At 43.7% G+C, this 24,444-nt stretch overlaps 2 protein-coding genes across 5 annotated transcripts in view; one reads left to right on the top strand and one right to left on the bottom strand.

Moving 5' to 3' along the window:
• The window catches only part of Gug (arginine-glutamic acid dipeptide repeats grunge), an 87,012-nt gene extending 77,700 nt beyond the window's left edge, over positions 1–9,312 (top strand). For 2 of the 4 annotated variants that reach the window (XM_075685287.1, XM_075685289.1), the window contains 2 exons: positions 7,813–7,943; positions 9,173–9,310. In XM_075685287.1, coding sequence (XP_075541402.1) covers positions 7,813–7,943; positions 9,173–9,280 — 239 coding nt within the window. In that variant the 3' untranslated portion in view covers positions 9,281–9,310. Of the gene's footprint in view, positions 1–7,812; positions 7,944–9,172 lie in introns of all 4 variants that reach the window. The other 2 variants (XM_075685288.1, XM_075685290.1) reach the window with 2 other exon arrangements.
• Positions 1–24,444, bottom strand: part of LOC142575719 (succinyl-CoA:acetate/propanoyl-CoA:succinate CoA transferase) — a 28,302-nt gene that overhangs the window by 2,620 nt on the left and 1,238 nt on the right. The window contains exons 2-6 of the mRNA XM_075685299.1: positions 15,009–15,161; positions 9,561–9,800; positions 8,334–8,522; positions 6,027–6,242; positions 1,974–2,111 (exon numbers count right to left, since the gene is read on the bottom strand). Of these exons, the coding sequence (XP_075541414.1) occupies positions 1,974–2,111; positions 6,027–6,242; positions 8,334–8,522; positions 9,561–9,800; positions 15,009–15,161 (936 nt within the window). The remainder of the gene's footprint in view (positions 1–1,973; positions 2,112–6,026; positions 6,243–8,333; positions 8,523–9,560; positions 9,801–15,008; positions 15,162–24,444) is intronic.

Raw genomic sequence — 24,444 nt, forward strand, 5'->3', positions numbered from 1 at the left:
AGCCCATTGTCTTACAGCCCTTGGCGCGTCGACGGGAACGCTGTCGCGTTCAACTCTTGAAGGCGAAGCTTAAGCGTCCTCCAATTTTTTTACTTTGCACACACAGAATGTGGGTGCGCATTTCATTCGCACAAACACTGCAAAATTAATCGGCAGTGTGTTCTGGCGTTTTTTTTTTCTAGTTTAATTTCCCGCCAGATAAATATATCAATTTCGTCAGTCTTGTCAGGGTCAAATTAACGAAAGGTCATCTGTTTGGTTTCATTTACAGCCATCACACAGAAGTGCTTGCACGATTCCACCATAACAGTTATACTAGTGCCCAAATATCATAAAAATTTAGTCACTTTAGCATGCGCTAAAGAGGGTAAAGGCAAAAGCCTGCGCACTCAAGAGGCATCCATTAAATTATTTGCCATTCCCATTTGAATGTGTTACTTTTTCTCTCCCACCAAAGTTTGTGGGTTTTGAGCCCCTTAATTAACTCTATATAAATTAACTGTGCCCTAATCAACTTCACCCTAATTAACACTAAAGGTCATGAGTTCGACTCCCACCAATGTTCGTGGGTTTGAGTGCCTTAATTTACTCCATATTAATTAGCTGTTTTTGCATGATTAGTGGCATCGATGTGGAGGACGATGAATGCATGAGCAGGGGCACGAGCATTTCAAATTTTCTGTGTCTCACAACGTGACCTTGAAACAAAGATCTAAGGCTTTCACTGTAAAGAAAAGTAACTTGGTGCCTATTCTAATGCACACATCAAGCAAGGAAACCCGAGTCGACGCGTACCATGTTGACAGGGACATGCACACAGCTGAACCTTGGTGGCTAGTTGCCACTGGACTCCGACGACACCTCCTTTTCGCACAGTTCCATTTAACGCATTAGAAATGGCACACTTCTTGAAGGCTCGCGCAACCATTGTATGCGGGAGGGCATTTTACGCACCATGATCGCAATCTTGCAATCTCTCTTAGCGTCGCTATCTTCAGATGACCCATTCGATGGCAGCATGGCTTGCTAGCTTGCATTAAGCTTTTGTAAGTAAGTACCGGTTTCGTTTTTTATTTTGAGTAGACTCAGTTACCATTGTAATGTGCACGCAAATTTGAATACGCATTACATTAAAAAAGGTGCGCATTAGAATCATGCAAGTGCGGTATTTTTTCAATTCCTTTTCTAAAAAAATACAGACAAATGCAGGCTTTAGGTAGCAGCTTTTAAGATTGCAATGCACATTTGATGGCATCAAGTCTGCCCAGGAAGCACAACATTGGGCTGTGATTAGGCATGAGATTTCACTTATGGTAAATCCGGCAAATTGTGCCAGGGCACCTTGGTGCACACGAGTGCAACTTGCCAAATTCGCCATTAGAGACTATGCAAACTAGTGAATGTGAACAAACATGAACATGGCATTTTGCTATGACACTGTGAGCAATAAAAATTGCCAGGCCCAAGGCAGACTCAGGCTGAAGCTACGCAAGTTCTGGCAAGTGTTGATAGCAAATGCATGGTATAACCAAAGCCTAACAGCTTGTAACAGTGCAGCCCACTTTGGGTGGCTAGCCTTTCGTAACAGGTAGGTTTACTAGTAGTACTTGTTATACGGAAACCTTGTAAAATGGCCCCAGATACAATGATATAATAGAGTTTTAACAGCGAAAACTTGCTGGACTATTTTTCCAGTGTACTGTGTTTCACAATGGAGTCCATTGAATTTACATGTGACAGGAACTGAAACAGAATGTATAAACGGGCGTGTTCTTTGACAAGAGCTAGTACTTGGTACCTGTGTGTTATCAGAGTTGTCCAGTACTTTTTCCACTAATGAAGGGCGTGCTACACAAGTGAACTCTGAAGATGCACTTCGTCATTTTTCGCCCACACTTTATATATCGCCTCGCCACTTAACTTAAAACTGCAGCAGTCTGGCACTAGCATGGTGCACCGTGAACACTACTTACCCGAGTAAATTCTTGGGCCAATAGAATCTGACACAACCTGACCACAGATGTCAACTTCAATGCAAGAATTGATGGCTGTGACCATTGGGTTCTGGCAGATGATCTGAGGGTTGTTGACGTAGGAAACGTCCAGCATCACTGCAAATAAGAATAGGTTTGGAGATGTCGTGGTGAATCTGTCGGCACATAGCCTGCTGGCAACTTCAATACATATCCTATACAGTTGTGACAGCTTTTGTTCACTACACATCCTTCTACACTGGGTGAGAAAAGATCATTTTCGCTTCATTTAAAGAAATGTACAGCAAACCACACTAACTTTTGCCAAGTTACCACCCACCATTTATTTATTTATTTAACATAAAGTCAGTTCCAATGGCATTAGAGAGGGTCATAAATGGTCAACAACGGAAAAACGAAGAATCCGCAAAAATATGAAAAAAATCCTAATTATATAATGTTAGCGAAGGCATTTTTGAACAAGTGATGGCCTGTGATCGCTATTTGTGCAGGAAGGTGATCCCACTCTTATGATATTCATGGTAAGAATGACTGAAAAGAAGATCAGTTTTGCAGAAAGGAATTCCAACTTCTTGTGCATGACCTAAGCGAGATGAAACAAACCGTGGAGGCAATATAAACTCTGTGGGTAGGTGAGGATGATGAAATAACTTGCGACGAGATGCAAGAGACGACAGGTCAAGGCTTAATTTCATTAAGGATATGCTCGCTGTTCTGTTGCAGTTTGAAAGAATGAAACGGACCAACTTATTTTGAACCATTTCTAGCGAAGACTGAGGCAGCATGTTCTAATTTAGAGTGAATGAATGTTTTGTACAGGAGTAATCTTAAGGATCAAGGTGCTTGGGTAAAGTTATGACGGAGGCATCCCAATATTCTATTTGTATGAAAGCACAAGTCTTCAGAGAAGTGTTACCAATGTAGTAAATGGCAGAAACACGTGATGTTCTAGATGTGCACATATGTTTGCATTTCCTTATGTTAAGCTCCACCAACCATGTGTTGCACCAATGGTTAATAGTATTAAGGCTCGATTGAAGGACTTTGGTATCATCAGCGCAGGTTATTTCTTGATAAACAGCACAATCATTGGCAGACAGGTATGAGGAAACACGTGGGTAAGTCATTTATGCAAATAAGAAACAGTAAAGCGCCTAGCACTGTCCCTTGAGGTACCCCAGATCAGACAGCAGGGTGCTCGAAGTTTACGTTATTTGCCGGCACAAACTGGGAACAGTTAGTAAGAAAGAATTATAGCCAGGTGAGCAGTTTAGGGACTATGTCAAGCTATTGTAGTTTGTACAGAAGCAGTTTATAGCACACCTTGTCAATTGCGTTGGAAAAGCCAAGAAAAATGCAGTCGTTTAGCGAAGAAGAATCGAGCATGGCATGAAGTTTGAGTAAATGATATATTCTTTGAGTTCACACGAATAATGTTGGTGCAGAAAGGTAGCTGCTTCCTAGAATTCGTTTCAATCTACATAACCACACTTACGGCAGAACATCTTCCAGATTTACCTAATAAAACAAAGCAGCGATGGTAACCGCTAGCAGTTTTGGAGACCTACAACATTTACTTGTTCCAATGTGCTTCACTGACCTAATCTTACCAAAGTCCTTAAACAAGCAAGTCAGCATTGCATCCTCGCATAAAGCAATCCATAAGGTTGTTTACACCAATATGTTCAATGCACACGCTATGCTTGTGACTAAATTAGCTACACAAGAGTCCAACAATGACATCTTCAGCATCTTTGCCCCAGTGTGGCCAACATACATGACAGTGTGGCAGTGCGTAATGTACTATACCTGCAGTCCAAATTAAATTAGCAGAGTAAGTGGTTTTTATGCAACCTAGCAAAGACTGAAGAGTTGTATGAGGAATCCTGACGCATCACAGACACCACTCAAGATGCATCACAGAAGGCCATACATGATCACACCCTTTGGTTTTCTCTATGTTGCACAAAAAAATTGCAGCTTTACCCATACCACGAGGCAGTCATACAATGGCTGGCGAAATATAATGTGCAGTAAGCCTTAGACTGTTTCGTGCAGTCTTTGTTGGTGCGAACATTTGCAGGTGCTAGCTAGGAATCTCTTTTCGAGAAGTAAATGAAGACCGAGTCGTACTTGTTTGTGGAAGATGCACCACCTGGCGGTGAATTAGGAAAGACAGCTTTTCTTCCTCTTCTTACCCATACAAACTTAGCTACTGGTCTCTACTAAATCAACCATTTAGCTCCTTGTTGCTAGATTCACTGGGCTTTTCTAAAATCTATACTTGGGCTGCGCCATTAATAGGTGTCACATTATCCTGAACAAAAACAAAAGGATGTCGGCGCCATCCAGTAAACACGAGAATAGGCTGAGGGTTACTAGAAGACTAATGAAGGTGAAGAAGAAGCGCTGAATCAATGTTATTACAATATGCAGACGAAGAAAACTTAGGAACGCCTCTGTAACTGGGAGGCAATGTGCTAGAACACGAAGAAGGCAAGGATTCCAGCTCTACACAGACATTCAGAGGGCATTAGCCAATCATGGCAGCTGCTAGCGTGATCACGTTCTTCAGAATAAATTTTTTTTTTTTTTTTTTCATTGCTGTAGCATCAGCAGGGTGGAAGAGTGGCTGAGGGGTAGAATCCTGGACTGCCAATCTGTTGGTCGTAAGTTTGTATCCTCGCGGTATAACATAACGAGAATATTAATTTCTCTGTATTTTTCTTGCAAGAAATTTTTGGGATTACAGCAATGGACACCAGTAGACATCAAACGACCAGGGTAGTGGGCCCATCACAGCTATCCCTACAGAAACCATGCATTCCCCTGCTCACATTTGAACCACTGCAAGTACATGCCGTATTTACTTGCATAATGATCCCACTTGTGTAATGATCGCACCCCTGAATTTTGTAGTCGAAATTCGATTTTTTTTCTTTCCCGTGTAATGATCGCACCCCGAACTTGCTGCAGCGATATGTCGTGTGCCAAGTCTAGCTAATGATGATCGCGCTTACCATCTGTCGAATGCTGTCGAATGCGACTCTTGAAGACATACCAAGCGGTCTGCATGCACCAAACATTCTTAAGCAGATGCCCCATTTTATTCCTTTCATCACTTTCTACACTTCCATGAAAAGTTAAAAAAATAAGCTACAACCAAACTTGCCTTGGCATTATTATTTGTAGGCTTTATAATAAGTGTGGTAAACAAAAAGAACAAAAAAAGGCTACCTTTCGATTCTTCTCGTCCGCACTCATGGGCACGCAACAAATCGTGAGCGGTAACGATAGTAGCCACGTTTATACTAATACATTAGAAGTGTACCCTATTCATACACCAACGCTTGTAACACAGCTAAGATATTCACCCACCCTTAGCGGAAACATGCCGTATTAGGAGAGTAGTGAAGACAAATGCCGCAATTTTCACAGCATACCCGCCATGTGTTTCTATGTCACTGGCAGCTAAGCACGCCCGTCTCGGTTTCTGTCTCCTCAAAGTGGACATGGCTACTTTATTGCCACAGACTTGCTGATATTAACAATATACTAATATTCATTACTGATACAGAAGAAACTGTTTTAATGCGCATAATGTATTTACGAAAAGAAAAAAAAAATCACGTTCGGCGAATTCGGCTTGCTCCGCCAGTCGCCATTTTTGTTTTGGTGTCCCGCACTGTTACAGCAGCAGCAGCCTGTTTGATGACCTGTTGTCATGCCGCAGCAAATGCGGGATGAAAAAAAAAAAAAAGATTCTTTTTGTGGGAAATTTAACCTGTGTAATGATCGCACCCCTGAATTTGCGGCAATTTCTTTGACAAAAAGTGCCATCATTATGCAAGTAGATGCGGTAGTACTTGGCACACGGACAATGATTATCCAACTGCTGAACCTGGATGCCAGCAAAATGCTGATATGGTGCTTGGTACATTGGTACAACTGCTTCAGCAGCTACTTCCTGAGCTTAGGGTGCTTGATATGTACAATATAATGTGCATACGAAATGAAATGCGCTGCACTAACCAAGCCCAGCATTGCAATTCATGAAGTCGAAAAGCTTCTGGGTGCCAATGCAGAAGCTGCCCACGATCTTGCCCTTCTCGATGACCTTCCTGTTGTTGGTGATGCAGCCCTCTTCTACCAGGTCAACCACACCGTCACTGAACATCTCCGAGTGGATTCCCAGGTCCTTGTGGCCCTTGAGGCAGCTCAGCACGGCGTCCGGAATCGACCCAATACCTGGCATGTAGTTTGCGCAACAAGGATGGGTGGTGTTTAGAAACTACAAGAAGAAATACGACAAAAGAAGTACCAACTATCAACTGGTCAAGGGTTTATTTGTACTAGTCACCAACACATGCAGCACTCTGAACAATCTAGAAATGCAAGTGAGCAGCTGGTGGCAGAATGAAAATCCTACAAAGGGGCTAGTTGAGGGGGAAAAACATCAAGCGGCTTTCACTAACATATTGGTACACATGGACCCCCTTGCAATGCTGAACTAGCCGCCTGTACTGCGGGGGAAAAAGTTTGCGAGCCACAGTTGCCAACAAAAGCCTGTACTTCCCCTCAGTTGGTGTCGCAGTTTCAGATGCACACCTTGCATCTTAATCTCGCATTGTGCACACATACACTGCTGAAACATTGAGCGTCTGTAGCAGCCGTGCATGGTCCACAAACGTTTCTTACCAACAGCATACAGCAGCGACATCTGCATGTCAAGGCTTACTCCAATGTTTTTAACACGTCTCGTACGACCTACTCAGCAGCACAACAGAGTTCTTTAATGCCACAATAGCTAGTGTGGGGATGCGCGACTCTCGCGCGTCCCCTGATATGTTTTTCCCGCATGGCACGTCTCCTGTAATCCGGCTTCGCCGTGTGGCCTGCGTGATGCCCGCGGCGGTCGATGTGGTTGGGGCGCAGTGCGAGAGATGGCGCGAGTGTTGCGTTGCTAACGCCGCCTCACGGCAGGGTTACTTGGGGGCGCAGGGGAGAATGGGCTGTCTCTTTCCCGGCGGGTCGGCGAACAGCGCGGACATTCCGCGCGCGCGGCGACCCATGCTTCTGCGAGACCGCCTCGCGTGGCCGCCTTGGACACCGTTCGCGTGACAGTACGCGCGAACGAACAGGCATTGGGATCCAGCATGGGGCGAACATATTCGCTCGCTATATGCGGTCGCGGTAAGTCGGACTTCTAGATTTGTTGCGCGACCATCGGCATGTTTTGTGGGTAGCAACTCGGCTAGCAGGCATTGATCTACGAAAGGTGCGATAAATGCCCTTGTGATTGTTTGCACTACTGTGTACTGTCATTCCTTTGTCCCAAGAGCACGGGTGTGAGAGACCCCACACTAAGCACTGTCGTTAGAACGTGATTGATTTCAAGAGTTGCCTAAGCTTGACCCTTATCGAAGATAAATGAATGGGCACTGTGTTAAAACCTTCAAAAAATTAACATTATTTTATTCCTGAAACATTATCTTTCTACTGAATCCCATTCATGGCATGGTGCTCTAAATGCAAGAGCAACAGAACCAGCTATCCTTGCATGAACCTTTTTGTCATAATCTAGCTGAAATTCCTCGAATACTGTTAGAACAGTACAGTGAACGCCTCAAGAGTGAGTGTGGAAGCTTGGTGAAAGGTAGGAGGCATAAACCAATGAACGGAACAGACGCTTGGTTGTTGCCACAATGGTAAATGTTGCATGCCGAACTAAAAGAAAAAATTTTTAGCAGTCTTTGGTTGGGAAAAAAAGAAATGCGTCATCCATGCTCCAAGATGTAAACCGCTTTTTTCATCACAGAAGTGCAACCAAGAAAAGGAAGCACATTTCACGCTTGCACGCACAACAGTGGTATACACTACAGAGTTTCCTACAAAATTTACTGGAGCAAACTCTGGAGCTGCAGTCGTTCAGTTACCATGGGAACGGTGGTAAGTGGGCATACATGAATTTACCTAATCCTGGTGCTTGTAATTTCAAACATTCTTCTGACGCTATTTATTATGTCTTTATAAACTTCCAAGCCCTCACAGTTTGCTAAACACAGCAAGGCAATTAGTCTATACGCATAACCATTGAGAATTGTGGCATTTATAATGCAATATATTGTTTAAAATAATCCTTTTGCTCTCGCGAGGCCTTTTGAAGCCAGAAACACAAAGTTTAGGTAATTCCATGTTCTAACCATCATCATCCCATGCTGGCTAAGCCACCACATTTGCTGCTCCGGCAGACTAGCGCGGGAATTCCCTCTAATAATTTTTTTTTATGTAGGAAGCTCTATGGTATGCAACCCCAGTTGCAAGGCTGGATTCACTCACCAAGCTGCAGCGTGGCACCGTTTTCGACCAAGTGGTCGGCAATGTTATGGCCGATCTGCTTTTCCACGTCGGTCAGCACGGCTGGCTTGTGCTCGGGCAGCTTGGCATCGTGCTTCACGAGGGCGTCGAAATGCGAGATGTGGATGTTTCCGTCGCCCCACGTGCGCGGCATGTGCTCATTTACCTGCCCTGAAAGTAGCACAGAAGCAGAACAGGAACCGAAATCTTGGAAAGTCGGCCTACACATCGGGCAGTATGCAAGCCGGTTAAACACAGGCAAAAGGCGAATGACAAGCACAGCGTATATTCACCAATCTCAGGCACACGGTACAAAAAAGAATAAAGGGGGTGAGGAAGAAGAGAAAAATTTTGTTAAGTGAGTTGGGGTGACCCACACAACGAGCGCACAGGATTTCAAGAGACGAAGAAAGGCAACAACACAGGCGACTGTCAATAAGCCACAACAGCTCTACTGTCGTGTGCACGTGACTTGAACAAAAAAGATTTTAAAGGCAATGTTTTCTTATTAAGTTACCCCCACTTTTCTATATTGGATGTGTATGTTTCTAGCCTCTCTCATGAGCTGATCCAGGTGATAGTGCAATCTAAAAATGTGGGCCGATCCTGAAGATAGTGAAGTAAAAAAAAAAAAAAAAATCAGGCACTGCGAGGCTTCTCCTACTCCCTTTACCTGAGGAGTGATGCGACAGAATGCTGTGTGCAGTGACTTCGCCTCAGTCTCATCTCCAACTCGCTTAGGAGGTCATTGTCTTTAAGCAATGTAAAATACAAGTTGAATCGCCTTCCAACTTTTTTCTGTTTTGCTTTTTTTTTTTCAGACACCTCATGTGACATTGTCACAGACACCAAACTATCCACGAACATTCGGACTTGTGGATATACACATATGCGGAGTGCCTACGTCTGGACGAGTTGAACTACTTTAACACATCTTAACATATTTGCTCCATTTAACTGTCCCCGCAAGATTTTTTTGCATGCAGGACATATCTTCAGGGATGCTACTAACCTTTATATATATATATATATATATATATATATATATATATATATATATATATATATATATATATAAACTCCGGAAAACGATGCTTTTGTTTCTTCATTTTGTCAATAAAGTGTCATTATCATCATCACACAATGAGAAAGGAAAGTATACTGCATTATAGACACTACTTCTGGCCATTGCCACAGCCTCCTGTTTACCAATTATGTACTTGGCATGGGTGAGAGCTGCCCGCGCACAGTCCACGCTGGTGCCCAAGCTGCAGTAACCGTGAATGTCAGGCGGTGTCACGTGCATCAAAGCGACGTCGACAGGGAGCACACCACGATGGAAGACTTGGGGAATTTCACTCAGAAAGATGGGCACGAAGTCGGCACGACCAGCATTGATGGCCTCCCGGCAGTTGGCTCCGACAAAGAATGACATGCTCCGGAAGATTCCTGTGCAGAAAAGAAGCGAAGGTGCTCTGCAGTAATCTTTTCAATGCAATCTGTTTTGCTTCAGGTCTGCTCCTCACATCTCACCGGCTAGAAGGAAGATCAATTGTATAAATCAATTCTATGATTGATTGTAGTGGGTCGCCATGCAAGGGGAAGTTATCGATCAGGGGAGTGATATAAGTAAAAAAAAAAAAATCACCTTCATTAGCAACACTTGGCAGCAGGGACAGTAAAGAGAAGCACTGAATCAGTTTTGACTAGTACATTACACCTCTAAATGCAAAAAATGTTTGACAATCAAGCTTTCTTCCTTTTTTTTTTTTTCCAACCTTGCACCCAGGCCACAGTGCTGACATCAGTGCAACGGCACAGATTCCACAGTATTCTCTTATTTCCTTTAGTCCTTTGTGGAAAAATAAATAAATAAATAAATAAATAAATAATAATAATAATAATAATAATAACAACAACAACAACATCAACAACAACCACACTAATAATAATAATAATAATAACAATAATAGAGAGTCTGAACAATTTCAAATCTTGTGTGTCTATTTCCTGAACACAATCACAGTTCAGAATTACAGTATTCCTGTAAGACATGGACTGCATTCCCAAAGATACATTGTGCATCAGTCCCCTTTCATGATGCTTGCTGAATAATAATCGCCTGCTTCCTTTTGCAATTGAGCTATAGAAAGCATAACACAGCACACAGCATGTTGCCCCCCACCCCTTTTTTTTTTCTTAGCATTACGCGAGTCACTGACCCCAAGCACTGCATGCTGTACTAGTGCTCTTCACCAGACCAGAGTGAAGGTATAATTACATTCTAACCTCACATAAACAACACAGGTACCACAAATTATTGGATATAACAAAGTAAAGCAAATGTTTCTTGCCGATATCCGCTTGTGACGAATATCCGCTTTCAACGAATATCAAATATAACAAAATTATTCTCATGTTGAAGAGAGAGAGAGAGACAGATTGATTGACAGAGAAGAGGAAAGCCACTTGAGTGGGCTGCAACTGTCTAGCACGTGGCTGACACCTGAGCATCTGAGTGTGGAGACACCTGAGTGTGGAGACACCTGACACCCGAGTGTGGAGACGAAGGAGAAGGAACAGAAAGCTGACAGAGACGGGAAGGAAGAGAGTGCTTGCGCTGCATCTGACTTCCTTGCAACAAGGTCTGACTGCATAATTATTTCTGTCGACAATAAGAATTACCACACCCTGTACCCATCGTCCAGCCTAAAAACTTTCCTAACTCGTAACACATTTAGAAAAGAAAAGAAACATAGAAAAATAAAGGACACCCTATTGCTTGTTGTTTCAAACAACTTGACAATGTCCCAGTCGGCTTTTACAAATGCCCGCACAAAACTCAAAGCAAGATTCTCGCACTGCATGAATGCCACACCAGCTAAAAATGCACGAGCGCAGTCAACAATTTCACAACACAAACAAGCGACACGAACTGACGCAGGCAAGTTCATTGCAGCCTGGCCTGCTTTCAGCGTGGTGTTTCCTCTTCACCTGTTTCCTGTTTTAAACCATGCGTTTAAGCTTTCTTAAGTACAGTGTGGGCCTGTCAAACCTCCACCCGCGCTATGTTTAGCACGACCTCTCAGTTCCTCATGCCCGTTTCTTTTTTTAAGTGTCTGACTGCTCTTATGGTTTGCCACCACTCATTTCTTCTCACCCTGCAGGGTGCCATGGCATTTCAGCATGCCAGGCCGCTACCTCTGTCAACAGGCACTTGCGCCACTACATTCCCAAGACACAGACACTGGGGGGTTTCACAATCTCTGACGTACACATGTCGTTTAGCAACTCTCCTCGGTGCAATGCACAAAGAAGCAAACCACAAACACCAAATAACCTTGGAATGTTTACGCCAGACCTACACTGCATGAAAATGAGTTCCGCTTGTAACAGCAAGAGGAAATAGGTGTAAAACAACTTATTTGCTTATTGGGACCTCAGTTTTTTTCCATATTGCAAGCCTTCTGTATACTTATCTACCCAACTAGTTGCATATATTGATTCAATAAATGATTGATTGATTTATTGACTGAAAAAAATCAATATGCCATGGTGAAATTTTACATGAATTTAAGACCCAAGTTTTGTGAGATAATCATGCTACCGGAGAGTGAAATGTAATAAAAGCTGGTTTCATTAATTTTATGTGGGGTCTATTGTCACACGAACACAGGCCATTGCGAAGATGGCGACAATCAGGTTGTCACAAAATTTAGCCGCTTACTGCATTTTCATTAAGAAAAAAACAAAAATGCATATGGTTTTGCATCTAAAACCTGGGATATGAGAGGTGGCAAAGGGTGCTGCATTCATTTTGACCACTTGGGCCATTAAAGGGGCCCTTTAATGTGCATCAAAATCTAGGGTACTTTTGCATTCTACCCTCATCAGAATGTAGTCACCATGGATGGGAATTAAACTCGAGATCCCCATGCTTGTCAGCGAAACGTCATGTCACTAAGCCATCGTGGCACACGAATTTACAGAAAAATCAAGTGGATTATTCAGCCATTCAGGAGCTTACTTTGCCAGCTTTGCATCACTTAACAAACAATGAAAAAATAAAGCTTCTTAGCACAAATACTTGTTACTTGGTTGAATAGCATTGAGCAGGCTACAATGTCAAAATTTTCGATGTTCGCTTTCGTGCAGAAGTTACCGTATTTACTCGCGTATAACCCGCCCTTGCATATAACCCGCACCCCTAACTTTGAACCCCATGAAATAAAAAAAAATATCCTCGCGTATAACCCGCACACTTACCTGAAAAAATGAGGACTAGGAAGTTACAACTGAGCAAACAGTCACCATTTTAGTTTTCAAAACAAATATATTTGAAAACGACTGCCGCAACGTTGTCAGTGCTGTCGTTCAATTGTCAATCGTCGCCACTCTCACTGCTGCCGTCTGAGGCTTCATCGCCGCTCTCAAAGACGTAATCATCTTCGGTACCATCTAGGCTGTTGCTTATGGCACACTTCTTGAAACTCTTGCGTACCATGTCGGCCGGGATCATCCCCCATGCATCTACGATCCACTGGCACAGCAGTGCAATATCTGGCCTTCGCACGCGTCCCGTCGGCGTAAGGGCGTAAAGGCCATCGGCCATCCACTGGGCATATAGCCGCTTCACGTGAGCCTTGAAAGGCTTATTGATGCACACGTCGAGTGGTTGGAGCATGGAAGTCATGCCGCCAGGTATTACGACAAGGTCTGTGCCGTTGTCAGCGAGGCGAGCTTTCACCGCGTCAGTGCAGTGGCCTCGGAACGAATCCAGCACCAGCATCGAACGGCGTGCCAACAAGGCACCTGGTCTTTTTTCCCAGATTGCTTGAATCCAGTCAATGACGAGGTCACTGTTCATCCACGAGTTATCTTCCACTCGCACAACAATTCCTGGGGGAAGTGGTGTACTCGGTAGAGTCTTGCGCTTGAATATTACATACGGGCGCAGTTTGGTGCCGTCGGCCAAAGCACACAACATCACTGTGCAGCGCAGCTTGGTGTTGCCGCCAGTCAGCACACTAACAGATTTTGCGCCCTTTTTTTCCAGGGTCGTGTCCATAGGCATCTCGAAATATACTGGCGTTTGGTCAGCATTTCCCAGCTGAGATAGCAAGTAGTTGCGCTCTTTCCTCAGTCCGATGACGTAACGTTGAAAGTTGAGCAGCTTCTCCTCGTAAGCGTCGGGAAGCCGCTGGCACATGGTAGTTCGCCGCCGCATCGAAAATCCATGCCTGGCCATAAAGCGCTGCAGCCATCCGCGGCTCGCATGAAACTCGCGTGGAATGTGCATTTCCCGGGCCAGCTTCAGGGCTTGCATCTGCGCCATCTCTGTAGACACAGCGTGGCCACGACTCCTCTGCTCCTCGATGAATTTTGCAAGCTGCGTCTCGAGGTGAGGGTACGCGCCAGTCTTCGGGCCGCGAAACGCTCGCCTGTCCTTGTTCGCAGCTTCGAGAGAGTCTTTTTTCTTCCGCCAGTCGCGAATGCAAGATTCGTCGACATCGTTCTTTCTCGCAGCAGCTCTGTTGCCGATTTGTTCAGCAGCGGCGACGATCCTGAGTTTCTCCTTCGCCGTGAATGATTGCCGCCGAGACACACTCATGATGCCTAGACAAGGCTGGCGAACTGTGCAAACTGGGCGTACAAGAAACGGCACCTTACTCAAGGCCCATCAACGTCTGAACAAAGCGTATGCAAAGCATGCGAAACGCGTGGCCCTTTGTAACGGTGGTGGCTTGCGCCCCCTAGCCTAGGATTCCCCCCTTTTTTTTCCCCCGTAATTTTGTTCGTATTGTGAACTGTAATTTGTCCCTCTTTTATAGACTCACTCGTCCCTAGCCCCTTTTGCACCAATCTTCCAACCTACTCTTTGTCACCACTACCCTTCTCTCATCCACACGTCCGTCCTCCCCTGCAAATCCCAGGGCACCCTCTATATCTATCGCCGCGTCTTCGGCAATGTCCGGACGAAGTGTTCTGCACCGCAAAACGATATGCTCCATGGTCTCCGCTTCCACGTGGTCTTCTTTCAGTCCATACTGGCCTTCGGTGGTCAAAAGGTTGGTGCAATATTAATATGCACTGCAACACACGTTGATGTCGATGGGGATGCGGACTCTGCACGGCAGGCCGCGCGTTGCCGTGAAGCCGACCCGCCGAGCCCCCCTTCTCCGGAATATTCGCGTATTACCCGCACCCCCACTTTTTAAACACATTTTTTCAATTTTTGGTGCGGGTTATATGCGAGTAAATACGGTAATACTGAACATTTCTTTCTCATAAATAGGTTATTTCCATTTAAATATGTAAATATGTGGTGATGATTTCTCAGCACATGAAAAGGCACCTAAACAGAAACCAATGGAAGAAAATGCACCTTATATAAATATGGAATACAACATGAGATTATTAACAGAACCAATCGTGTGGTGACTGTTGTAAGGCCTTCCAGTCCGCTCTTAAGTGCAAGCCACAGTGGCAGAACAAATTTAGTACAGTCCAGTTTGTGCTCGGCTAATAAACAAGTTCGGCTGAAGCCTGACAGAGTTCCGATGCAAGTTATATAGCATCACAGGTTAACAGTAAGCTCAACACTGAAGGCAGCGACTGCTCCTGCTCCACACACCACAAGCAAAAGCGCCGACTCACCCTGACAGTCTGGTTGGTTGTATTCCGCTGCACCCTCTGTGTGGATGTGGCAGACAGTGACATTCTTGAGACCAGACTTCTTTCCGTGCTCCACCATGGCAGGGATGAGGCCTCGAGGAGTCGCTGCCGCTCCATGGATGAACACTGTATCGCCTGTGGCCAATCGGAAGACGAAGAGAGTTAGGTGCTGAAGAGGCAAAGAAAACTTACACGCATACAGCACCTTCAGCCTCTAATTGCTAGTCAAAATATATATTACATAAACATTCGGGGAAAAAAAGGAAGAGAATATATATTTCTTTTATTTCACATCCGGACAGAACAACTCGAAGGTTTCAAATGCAAGTAATGTGTAGGCAGCCTCATCAAGCACGAAAATCCTCATAGGAGCTCAACGACAAGGTCACCTGAAATATGCATTTGCGTGAGATACAAGGGTGCATGTGACTGGACAATGGCATTTCTCAACACTTGCCAAACAAACAGGATCACTGGTATCCAATAAATTTATTGAGATTTGTGGTCTATGGGCCCCTCTGCAACCATAGAAACAACTCACCTCAGTGCCAGATTACAGAAGACGAGTGCAGTTCGTGACAGTCACACTTAAAAGAAGAGCCCGATACATCTTCAGCATGATTTGCTAAATAATTTTAAGATGAGTCACACTCGTCTTTAGCACTTAAAGGATTAAAGGCCAGATTTTCTTCCCCACTGAAATTTGAAGTGGCCAGATTTGATTTAATGTTTTTCAGTGAAAATCGTAGTGTGTTGTACCTCTGTCACACAGCATGTGTAATGTCATTCACAGTAAATGACATTCATGCTGAAAGTCATTGCGGTCTTGCGTTCCCTGTCTACACAGGTACACAAAATGGCATTCGCGATTGATGGTGATGTTGATCGGCACCTTGCACATGCAGGCACTTGGCAATCGACATATATACTTTCAGGTTGCGTTTCGCCCTGCACAAATCAGTGAGGTGGTCTTCCCACACTTTCAGCAATGCGTGCACCTCGTCATCAGTCCAGTGCACTTTTGGCTTCTCATTCTCCACTGACGAAGCTGCAGAGTTGGCTTCCGTGGTTGGTTGCAGAAATATAAAAAAAAAAAAAACAGACGAGCATTTGTAAACATGGCCGACAAGAGGTACTAGCATTGAGTCTAGAATGGGAACAAAAATATAGTCGCACAAACTACTTCAAATAGTGTGCTGTACGTCACAAAATTATTAAAAAGTTCATAACAGCAATTATGATGCCCTCTACTCTGATGACATTTCATTTTAACTTATTGATTTTGTAATTTTTAGCCAAGCCCCTGTTGTCGAGATTACACAAGTCACGATTGCATGAGTTCGGAAAACTCATTCAATGGGCGAATGTCATTAGCTATAGATGTCATTCACTATGCCCGCATAGAAGCAACAAAAATGGCATTAGGACGTAATTTCATTCGCTGCAAATGAGATTACACGTGCCTTGTGACAGGGGTATAATACTCTGCCGATGCTACATGTGCCATTTTACCACAGTTAAACAACTTTTTAGAGGAAGCTACTGCAAGTTAATTTTGCAATCTCCATAATTCCCATACAGTCTGCAAATAATTGGTCTGACATTGACTTCATACTGCATGTCATATTGCATTGTATATATATTCCTCCACAGCAAGGGATTCATTATGTGTAAATTACTTAGAAGCTTCCACTTATGCCAGAGAGATTAAATGTTTGGCTTAGGAATGAAAGGGTGGTTGTAATACCTTTACAAAAATAAGGAACAGGTTATGATTCATCAAAGCATTGCTTAACACTGTTGCACAGCAACATACTAATGGAATTTTTCTTAGCAAGCAGTGCGACATCAGCAAAGGCTCAGAAGAAGAAAAGAGAACCGAACTAAACTACCATAAACAAGACAGCAGCAGACAGCTCACAATCTGTACAAAATGTGAGCTAGATGAAGTTTTGAGTTGCAAGAAAAACATGTAGCAAGCTCATTTCCAATTGTGAGCACACAATGCCTATAATTTATGCTGCTTCAATGATGCTTTGTTTCCACACAGGCTAGGACGTACAACATCACGGCGGGCTCAAACCATTATTTTACGGAGGGGCTGGTTATGTCTACCCAACCATAGATTTCTCAATGTCCGTGCCTCAAGGCTCCTGCGCCCTCTACGAGGAGGCAAAGCAAACCAGTAAGGCGTGTGCTGACACCTGGCGTAGCAAGAGGAAAGCTAAGGAACGACCCAATACGTAGTTTCATACAAGGATTACTAGAGGGAACTTTGATGCTAGTGTCTATGGGAGCTAAAATCGGGGCGGTTCAGCTAGCATGACCTCTTGCACAGAACCCCAACAATGAAACTATTACACTGTGGATGCATGCATTGACAAGCAACGTAGAACGCCCATATTTTCTTGTGGGCAAGCCAACGTCTTGACATGCTTGCCGCATTTTAATTTGGATGCCTCGGCAGGTTGAGCTGCTATTAGTAGTGATCGGGATTTTGCACAAGGGGTCCTTTGTATCGGCACTATTTGAAATTAGTTTTTTTCTTTCCAAAATTTCATCGCAGTTGACTTTTAGGTCCCATTTTTGCAATATTCCTTCTAGCATGTTTCAAACTGCGGTTCGAAAGAGCTTTAGAGAGCATTCTACGCCAGGCAGCCCATGCTATGGACACGTAGGCAGTCTGAACACTTCACATGGATGCAGCTGCCTTCAGTAGCTATGATCTCACATGTTCTGCACAAGAGCCAAGAGTAGAGCAGAACTGATCCGGTACAGACAGGCATCCATGATACGAGTATTATCAGTTCTCACATTGTCCTTTAGAATCCCTCTTGAGCTGGTTACCTTATCGGTGCCACAGAGATATAGCATATCTCTGATAGGGCCAAAGAGTAATCCATGCCACTAAGAGACAGTGGCACAAGAAGGTCGAAGGGTCAAAGACCAAAATGTGGCCACCAAATGCCCTTATTTCCTATCTATACGATGGATGTGCTTCGCACATGACACCTTGTATTAATAAAATATTTGTTGGTGACGGAGTAAAGCTTTATTTATGTGAATGTTCCTCTGGCTATTTGTTGGTGTGTTGATTTATCTAGAACAGTTATGGCTTCATCGCTTGAACATCCGAGTGAAAACGCCTAGTCCGTAGGACATTTGAATCATGTCTCATGTCCATGCATTGTTTCGGAGACAAATAGGACATCCAATGGACTTCCTGTTTCGGATATCCTACCATGGTTGTCCTCGGGATATTGCACATGGACATTTTTTGGCATACACGTGAATATTTGTCCTCCAAGAGGCTTTGTCCGAGTTTCCTCGTAACAGAATTTTGTTTTCTCACGTGTTCAATTACAATCCAAAGCCATCATGTCTACAGCTCTTATATACATTGTACTTTGGTAATTTTCTGATGCAATTTACTTTGGAAACTTCAGTTTAATAAGCCCCTTGCACTTAGCGAAAGGTCTAGAAGACTGGCACGCGTGTGTGCATAACCTGTGCACAAAATGTATTCGTTCTTGGTGCGTGAGTTCTCTGACAATTGCTTCTGTCACACAGCGCATACTGCGAACATAATAGGCGTTATAGCACTCCCTGTGCCAAAGGATCTGGCTTATGTGCACAAAATGTATACAGCCTGTCCGCATGATGTCCCTTGTGAACATGCAAGGGGTGCCTGCAGTACACTGAAAGTGCAGCCAAACGATCGTGTGAGGGATTTTCACAGGATGCATTCGGCACATCCCTAGGTTATACATGTCTTGGCAGTAGATGTTCAGAGGATATTCGTTGAATGTCATTGGTGTCACCGGACTCGCACCAAACTGCATCTACACAGCCTCTCTCCCTTAGCAAAAAAGAAGTAAAGAGAAAAGCTGAAGAAAACAACTGTCCAACCCACTTGTAGAAATTCAAATACAGATAATGTGAGTTAAACAAATTTTAAAATTCTGGTTGGCTCATTATGTTTTGAGCAAATTTCAAAGTTAACTTATTTAAACAAGGCCCTTAATTCGCCCACAATTTTGCACTTTCCTGGGCACAGAAACATGGCCAAAATCATCTGATGAGAGGACATTCATAACACAGAAATAGCCAAGACATGCATATGGTTTTATGGTTAGATTACTGGGCGTGACGACAGGTTCTGCTGGCAAGTGATGCCACCAAACTACTTACACAATCACGACTTTGATAACGGAGACTGATTGGCACTCTCCCACTCTCTTTATCATGGAATCCAGTGGTGGCCAGTCCTTCATTAATATACTGTGTAAAGCATTGTTTCACATGTTTATTTGCTTATATAATAACTCATACTTCTCTCTTCGACCATTTTATCCAAAGTTCAGACACTTCCGCTAATTCATACAAATCTTCCGGTCGTTAAGAGTCTGGATTAATGCAAGACAGCTGTAATTAAAGGAATACTAAAGAGAAATACTCAAGCAATTTTAACTGATAAAGCATTTTTTAAAAACCTCAAGTTTTTAAATATTTTGCACTGAAACTTGAGCACCAGTACACTACTGTGCAGTCATAAATTTTAAAATATTTTCTTGTATTTAAGCCATTGTGGTGGAGCAAATGTCCTCAAAACTTGCTTCAGAATACAGTGCAGTACAAACTTTACCAATTAACAACAGACCAGTCCTGAGTACACGCTATCAAAATCGATGATGTTGTAGCGAGTTGGTGCGGGAACTTAAAGGGCCCCTCACAAGGTTACAAGCGCAGTGCATAGAATGCATGCTAACGATTGTGCCTTCTATGTATTACATCCCTACACGCCACGGAAAGAGCTTAAATTTCAAACCAAATGCCGTTTGCCCTTCTCTTTGCGGGTACCGTGCTCCCAGCTGGAGAGTAGATGTCAATCGCAAAAGTACGCCCCATGTGTGCCTACGTACATGGCCGTGCTGTGACGTCACTCATAGAGACAGGGGAGGACGAGAGTTCGAGAATTATTCAAGGCAACGTCAGTTATTTGTTTAATCTGTTGCTTTAATAGATGAATTAAAGTTCAGAGAAACAAACAAAAAAAAAAACTGAATGTCAGCGTGTTTTTGTTTTACTTTGTACTGTAGCAAGAGAGGTGTACTTCCATTTTGTTCCCACTTTGTGCAGTCACGCGCAGAGAATGAAGCTGTGTCATTTCCTACCATGTTCCAGTGCTGCGATCATGCTCTTTCAGCACCTGCCTCAGTGCTCCGTGAGTGTGGCACTGACTTATACCACTAATCAGGTTTCTCGTGCCAAGCACGCAAAATCGTCCACTGTGTGAAACGAGACCAATGCAAAAGCTCGGATGCGAGACCGTCACCGGAAGTGCGCCACTAAGCAAAAATGTGAGAGAGAAAAAAAGAAATGGGCAGTCACTTAAGTATCCTTACGTGATTTGAATGCAAAAGCATTACGACTTTGCTAATGAAATGGTTGCGTCCATGATATGTGACATCATACAATGTCACATGTCCTTCACAACTCTCTCTAATCCACTTTAATCAACCTTGATCAACTTCAATTCACCTTCATTTACTTTACTCCACCTTAAGCCTCTAACGTCACAGCTGCAACGTGATGTGTGCAAAGACACACGAAATAGGCACACCTTTAGTCAGAACCGTGGAACCACCAAGGCATCACAGAAGTGTGCACGTTTCGCACCACGGAGGCCCGGGCTTGACTCCCACCCAAACCCAAATGAACTAAATTTTTTTTCAAAGCAATTAATTTGCTTTGTTTATAGGAACCTTCCTTAAAAATTTGATGTCAATCCAAACATTTTTTGACGTGTTTTTACTGTTTGCGCTGTCAGCCATTTTTGGTACAATCGCTCGATCACGCCGGATTTTCTGCCTCATGGGACATATAATGCTTTCGTATTAAAGAGAAGGTGGGGCCCGGGACATATTTGTGACGTCATCCCGATACGCCCTGTGTGTACCTGAGGCACAGACACGCGCTGAGATAAGCGCAATGCTTTCATTTCCTTTAACCAGTTCTCACACAAGTCATGTGACCATTCTGGCTGTATATATTTCACGACGGCACATTAAAAGGGATCATTCTTGGTCATGGGACGACGAGCGTCTGTCTGACAATATTCATCACACGATCTTTTAGCTCCAGTATGGAAAAACACAGGGAAGGAATTTCGCTTGCGGAGGCTAGACGGGGCAAGTGGACAGAGTTTCTATGTTGGCGGTGACGCTCGCCTCCTCAAATCATGGGTTCACGGCACTTCAAATATTTTTATGTCTGCTATTAATGAAATAATACGAAAAATTCTTGCAGTAGAACATTCCTTCGAGGGCACGTAACAACTTCCAGCATATAACCAAAACTTGCTATGTGGCCTAGTGAAGGGCTCTTTAGAAGTGGCGTGGCATTACCACACTTCTGTCGTTCTTGCATTTCTCCTGGCTCACCAAGCTTCCTTTTGCACTAAGAGTGGCTTTCTTGGCATTGTAGAAGCTTAATTTATTAATACAGCTGGATGAATGTTTCTGTTCGGTGTCCCTTTATACAACACCGAAGATAAACATCAGTGTAGCTTTAGAAAGGGATTTTTTCTGACTGAACCACACCGTTGACAATGCCACAGATTTCACAGCATTCTACTTATTTTGAGCTCCCCTTTTGGTTCAAGAGCTCTCTACAAAAGTGGCCAGGTTGAGATTGCATTTATTCTCAAATAAGATTCAACTGTTATCTTTATCGGCAAACTGAATGGCCTCTAGCACATGCTTCCACTAAAATCTCAGGTCATGAGAAGCTGGTATGGAAATTTTGAGGCATCGGTGGGCTTCCTATTGTTTTTCCTCCTTTCAGGCATAGTACCAAATTTCTGCACATAGTAAAGACAATTGCTATACGAAAATTCTATAAATGTAACCTACTAATGCTTCCAAACATAACACTTGAGGCTCACATGCTTCAGAAAAAGTGTACATGTGTGCACAATGGAATGCCAGGTGTTCCGAATGGCTAGGTATTGGGTCACAGCTGGTTTTGGATCAGCCATGCTGCTGCAATCTTCGATGAACAATGTGAATGCTGTTCTGACACCATTTTCACACTAGTAATTGCACAACATTCTCTAAAGGCACACAGTGACAACTTCAACCTACATCGTGCTGCCGCTTATCCTTTCCTCTCATTGGATTTTATTTTTTCGTGCCTGTTCTACCATCTCACTCCCTAAAGAGTTACTTTTCATGTGTGATGTACACATGATTATTTTGCATTCAGCAAAGCACCAGTGGCAAAAGAAAATCTTACAACACAAGAAGCTTCATACCAAGGGGTCATTAGTCGTACACAACATTGCAAATTTATTAAGTTGAGATTTGCAGTTTTCTTTAAACCAAACCAGGATAGTGAATGAGCCTTTTCCACTGATTGCAATTAAATAATTTCCAATTATTTGGCAATGAATGAAAGGCAATAATGAAACCATGCTGCATTATGATTAACAATTTATCATCATCATCATCAGCAGCAGCAGCAGCAGCAGCGGCCTGTTTTATGTCCACTGCAGCATGAAGGCCTCTCCCTGCAATCTCCAATAACCCCTGTCCTGTGCCAACTGATGCCAATTTATAGGCTTCCATAAATTGCAATCATCCAAAAGCAACAGCTGCACAACAGAACGCATCACAGCATGTGCTCCAGATTAATTTCAACCGCCTAGGTTTACTTAATGTGCACAAAAAGTTTCAGAAGAGAAGCTATTTGCATTGTGTCCTCATAAGAATGTGGACACCACAATGTCATTCACAGCAGTGTAACACTGCAGTCACTCAGTCAACATGGCAAGTGTGCAGCCATGTAGCATTCTGTGTTGTAAGGGAGCATCCCTGCAAAATTTGGACTTGGCAAGAGTTTAGGGTGAAAAGTGTGAGTGTGCGTACTACCTGCACCTTTTATTGTTAATTGCAAACTAACTATATGCGTCCTTCAGGAAAGGAAGCAAGGGCATAGCATACACGCAATGTAGTACACGTATCAGACAATGTCTGAAACCATGCTCGCATTATCACGTTTCATTCACTGCCAACTGAGCAAGTTGTATAAGGCACTTAATGTGTGCTAACTAAATCGTGGAGTTCTGCACACTGACAAAAGCAAGCAACTGTGTGAATGACACAAGAAAAGAAGAGAGCAGCTTGGCTGCATACACACATACCAGGGGAAAAAAAAAGGAGAGAGACAGAGAGAGAGAGACAAGAACACGGAAGAAAGAAACCCCACTACAGCCAAGACACTATATCTTTCGAGAGCCTTGCATTCATTGAGAAGTGGCTTCAACCTTCCTTTCGCTCTTGAAGTGAGCGAGCTCTTCTTTGCATGTTAGCACAAGAAGATAATCGGGCATGCCATCATGTGACCAAAACAAGTTCCAAAGGTACAAAAGACCTCCCCTATCAGCTTGGGACTGTGGTCGCGTCAAGGCACTAAGGAGAAGTTGTTTTACCCCTTCTCGCAGGCGTATCACAGCTGAAGATTACGGGAGTTCTCATTTTCAATGCCTGGCAATTGCCCTGCGAAAGTGCTTTTTAGTTATATGGCTTCATTTTTTTTCCCCCCAAACGGCAAAGAGAGAAGATGACAGATCTGGCCAAAACCAACCTGACACACACATACAGTCCCAATCACACCTGCCTAGAGCTTTCAATCTGTCTTTCCAAGAGAAGTGTCATTAGGAAAAAACAGCAGGCAACCTCTGCTGTCACTTACAGTGTTGAGCAGCAAAAGCGGTAATTAGAAGTCCCTTTATTGTTTCAATTTCACAGTTAAAGAGGACACAATTCCCACACAACAGAAACTGTGACCGGGCTCCGTTTCTGTTCAATATTTGTGCATTTACAGAATATTATACCAACGGCGATCACACGGCGCATTTTCGATCGCGATCGAGCCAGCTCGGGATCGAATTTCTAGGTCGCGATTGACTCCTCTGCGCGAGCTGCGGTTGAGAATTTCGATCCGGATCGGGCTCGATAGCGATCGAAAGTGGACGCGTCACCGCTAGACAACATGGTTGACTTTCGCTGGGTAGACAGCACAATGACGTTTCTAGTCAGCCTCCCACCACGACGCCAGTTAGAAAAAAAAAAAAAGACAAATATTTCAAAGCCCTTCTTTCTGTATCCTCTGTTTGCCACGCACGAAGACGTCTCGTTCACCAGTGCTCAAACGTCGCGCTTTGGTACACCTCGGTTCAAATGACGAGAGAACTGGTCGAACGAGAAAACTGCCACAACTGCTGTCTCCACGAGTGGAAGCACAGAATAAACTGGAAGCCTGATAAATAATGCAGTCGAAAGAACCGCCTAGCGCGCTTTTCTTTTGTATTTTTCTTTTTTGTCTATTCTCGTTTGCGGGTCTCGTTTCCTTTCCC

The sequence above is a fragment of the Dermacentor variabilis genome, chromosome 3 (assembly GCF_050947875.1).
Source record: "Dermacentor variabilis isolate Ectoservices chromosome 3, ASM5094787v1, whole genome shotgun sequence".
Lineage (NCBI taxonomy): Eukaryota > Metazoa > Arthropoda > Arachnida > Ixodida > Ixodidae > Dermacentor > Dermacentor variabilis.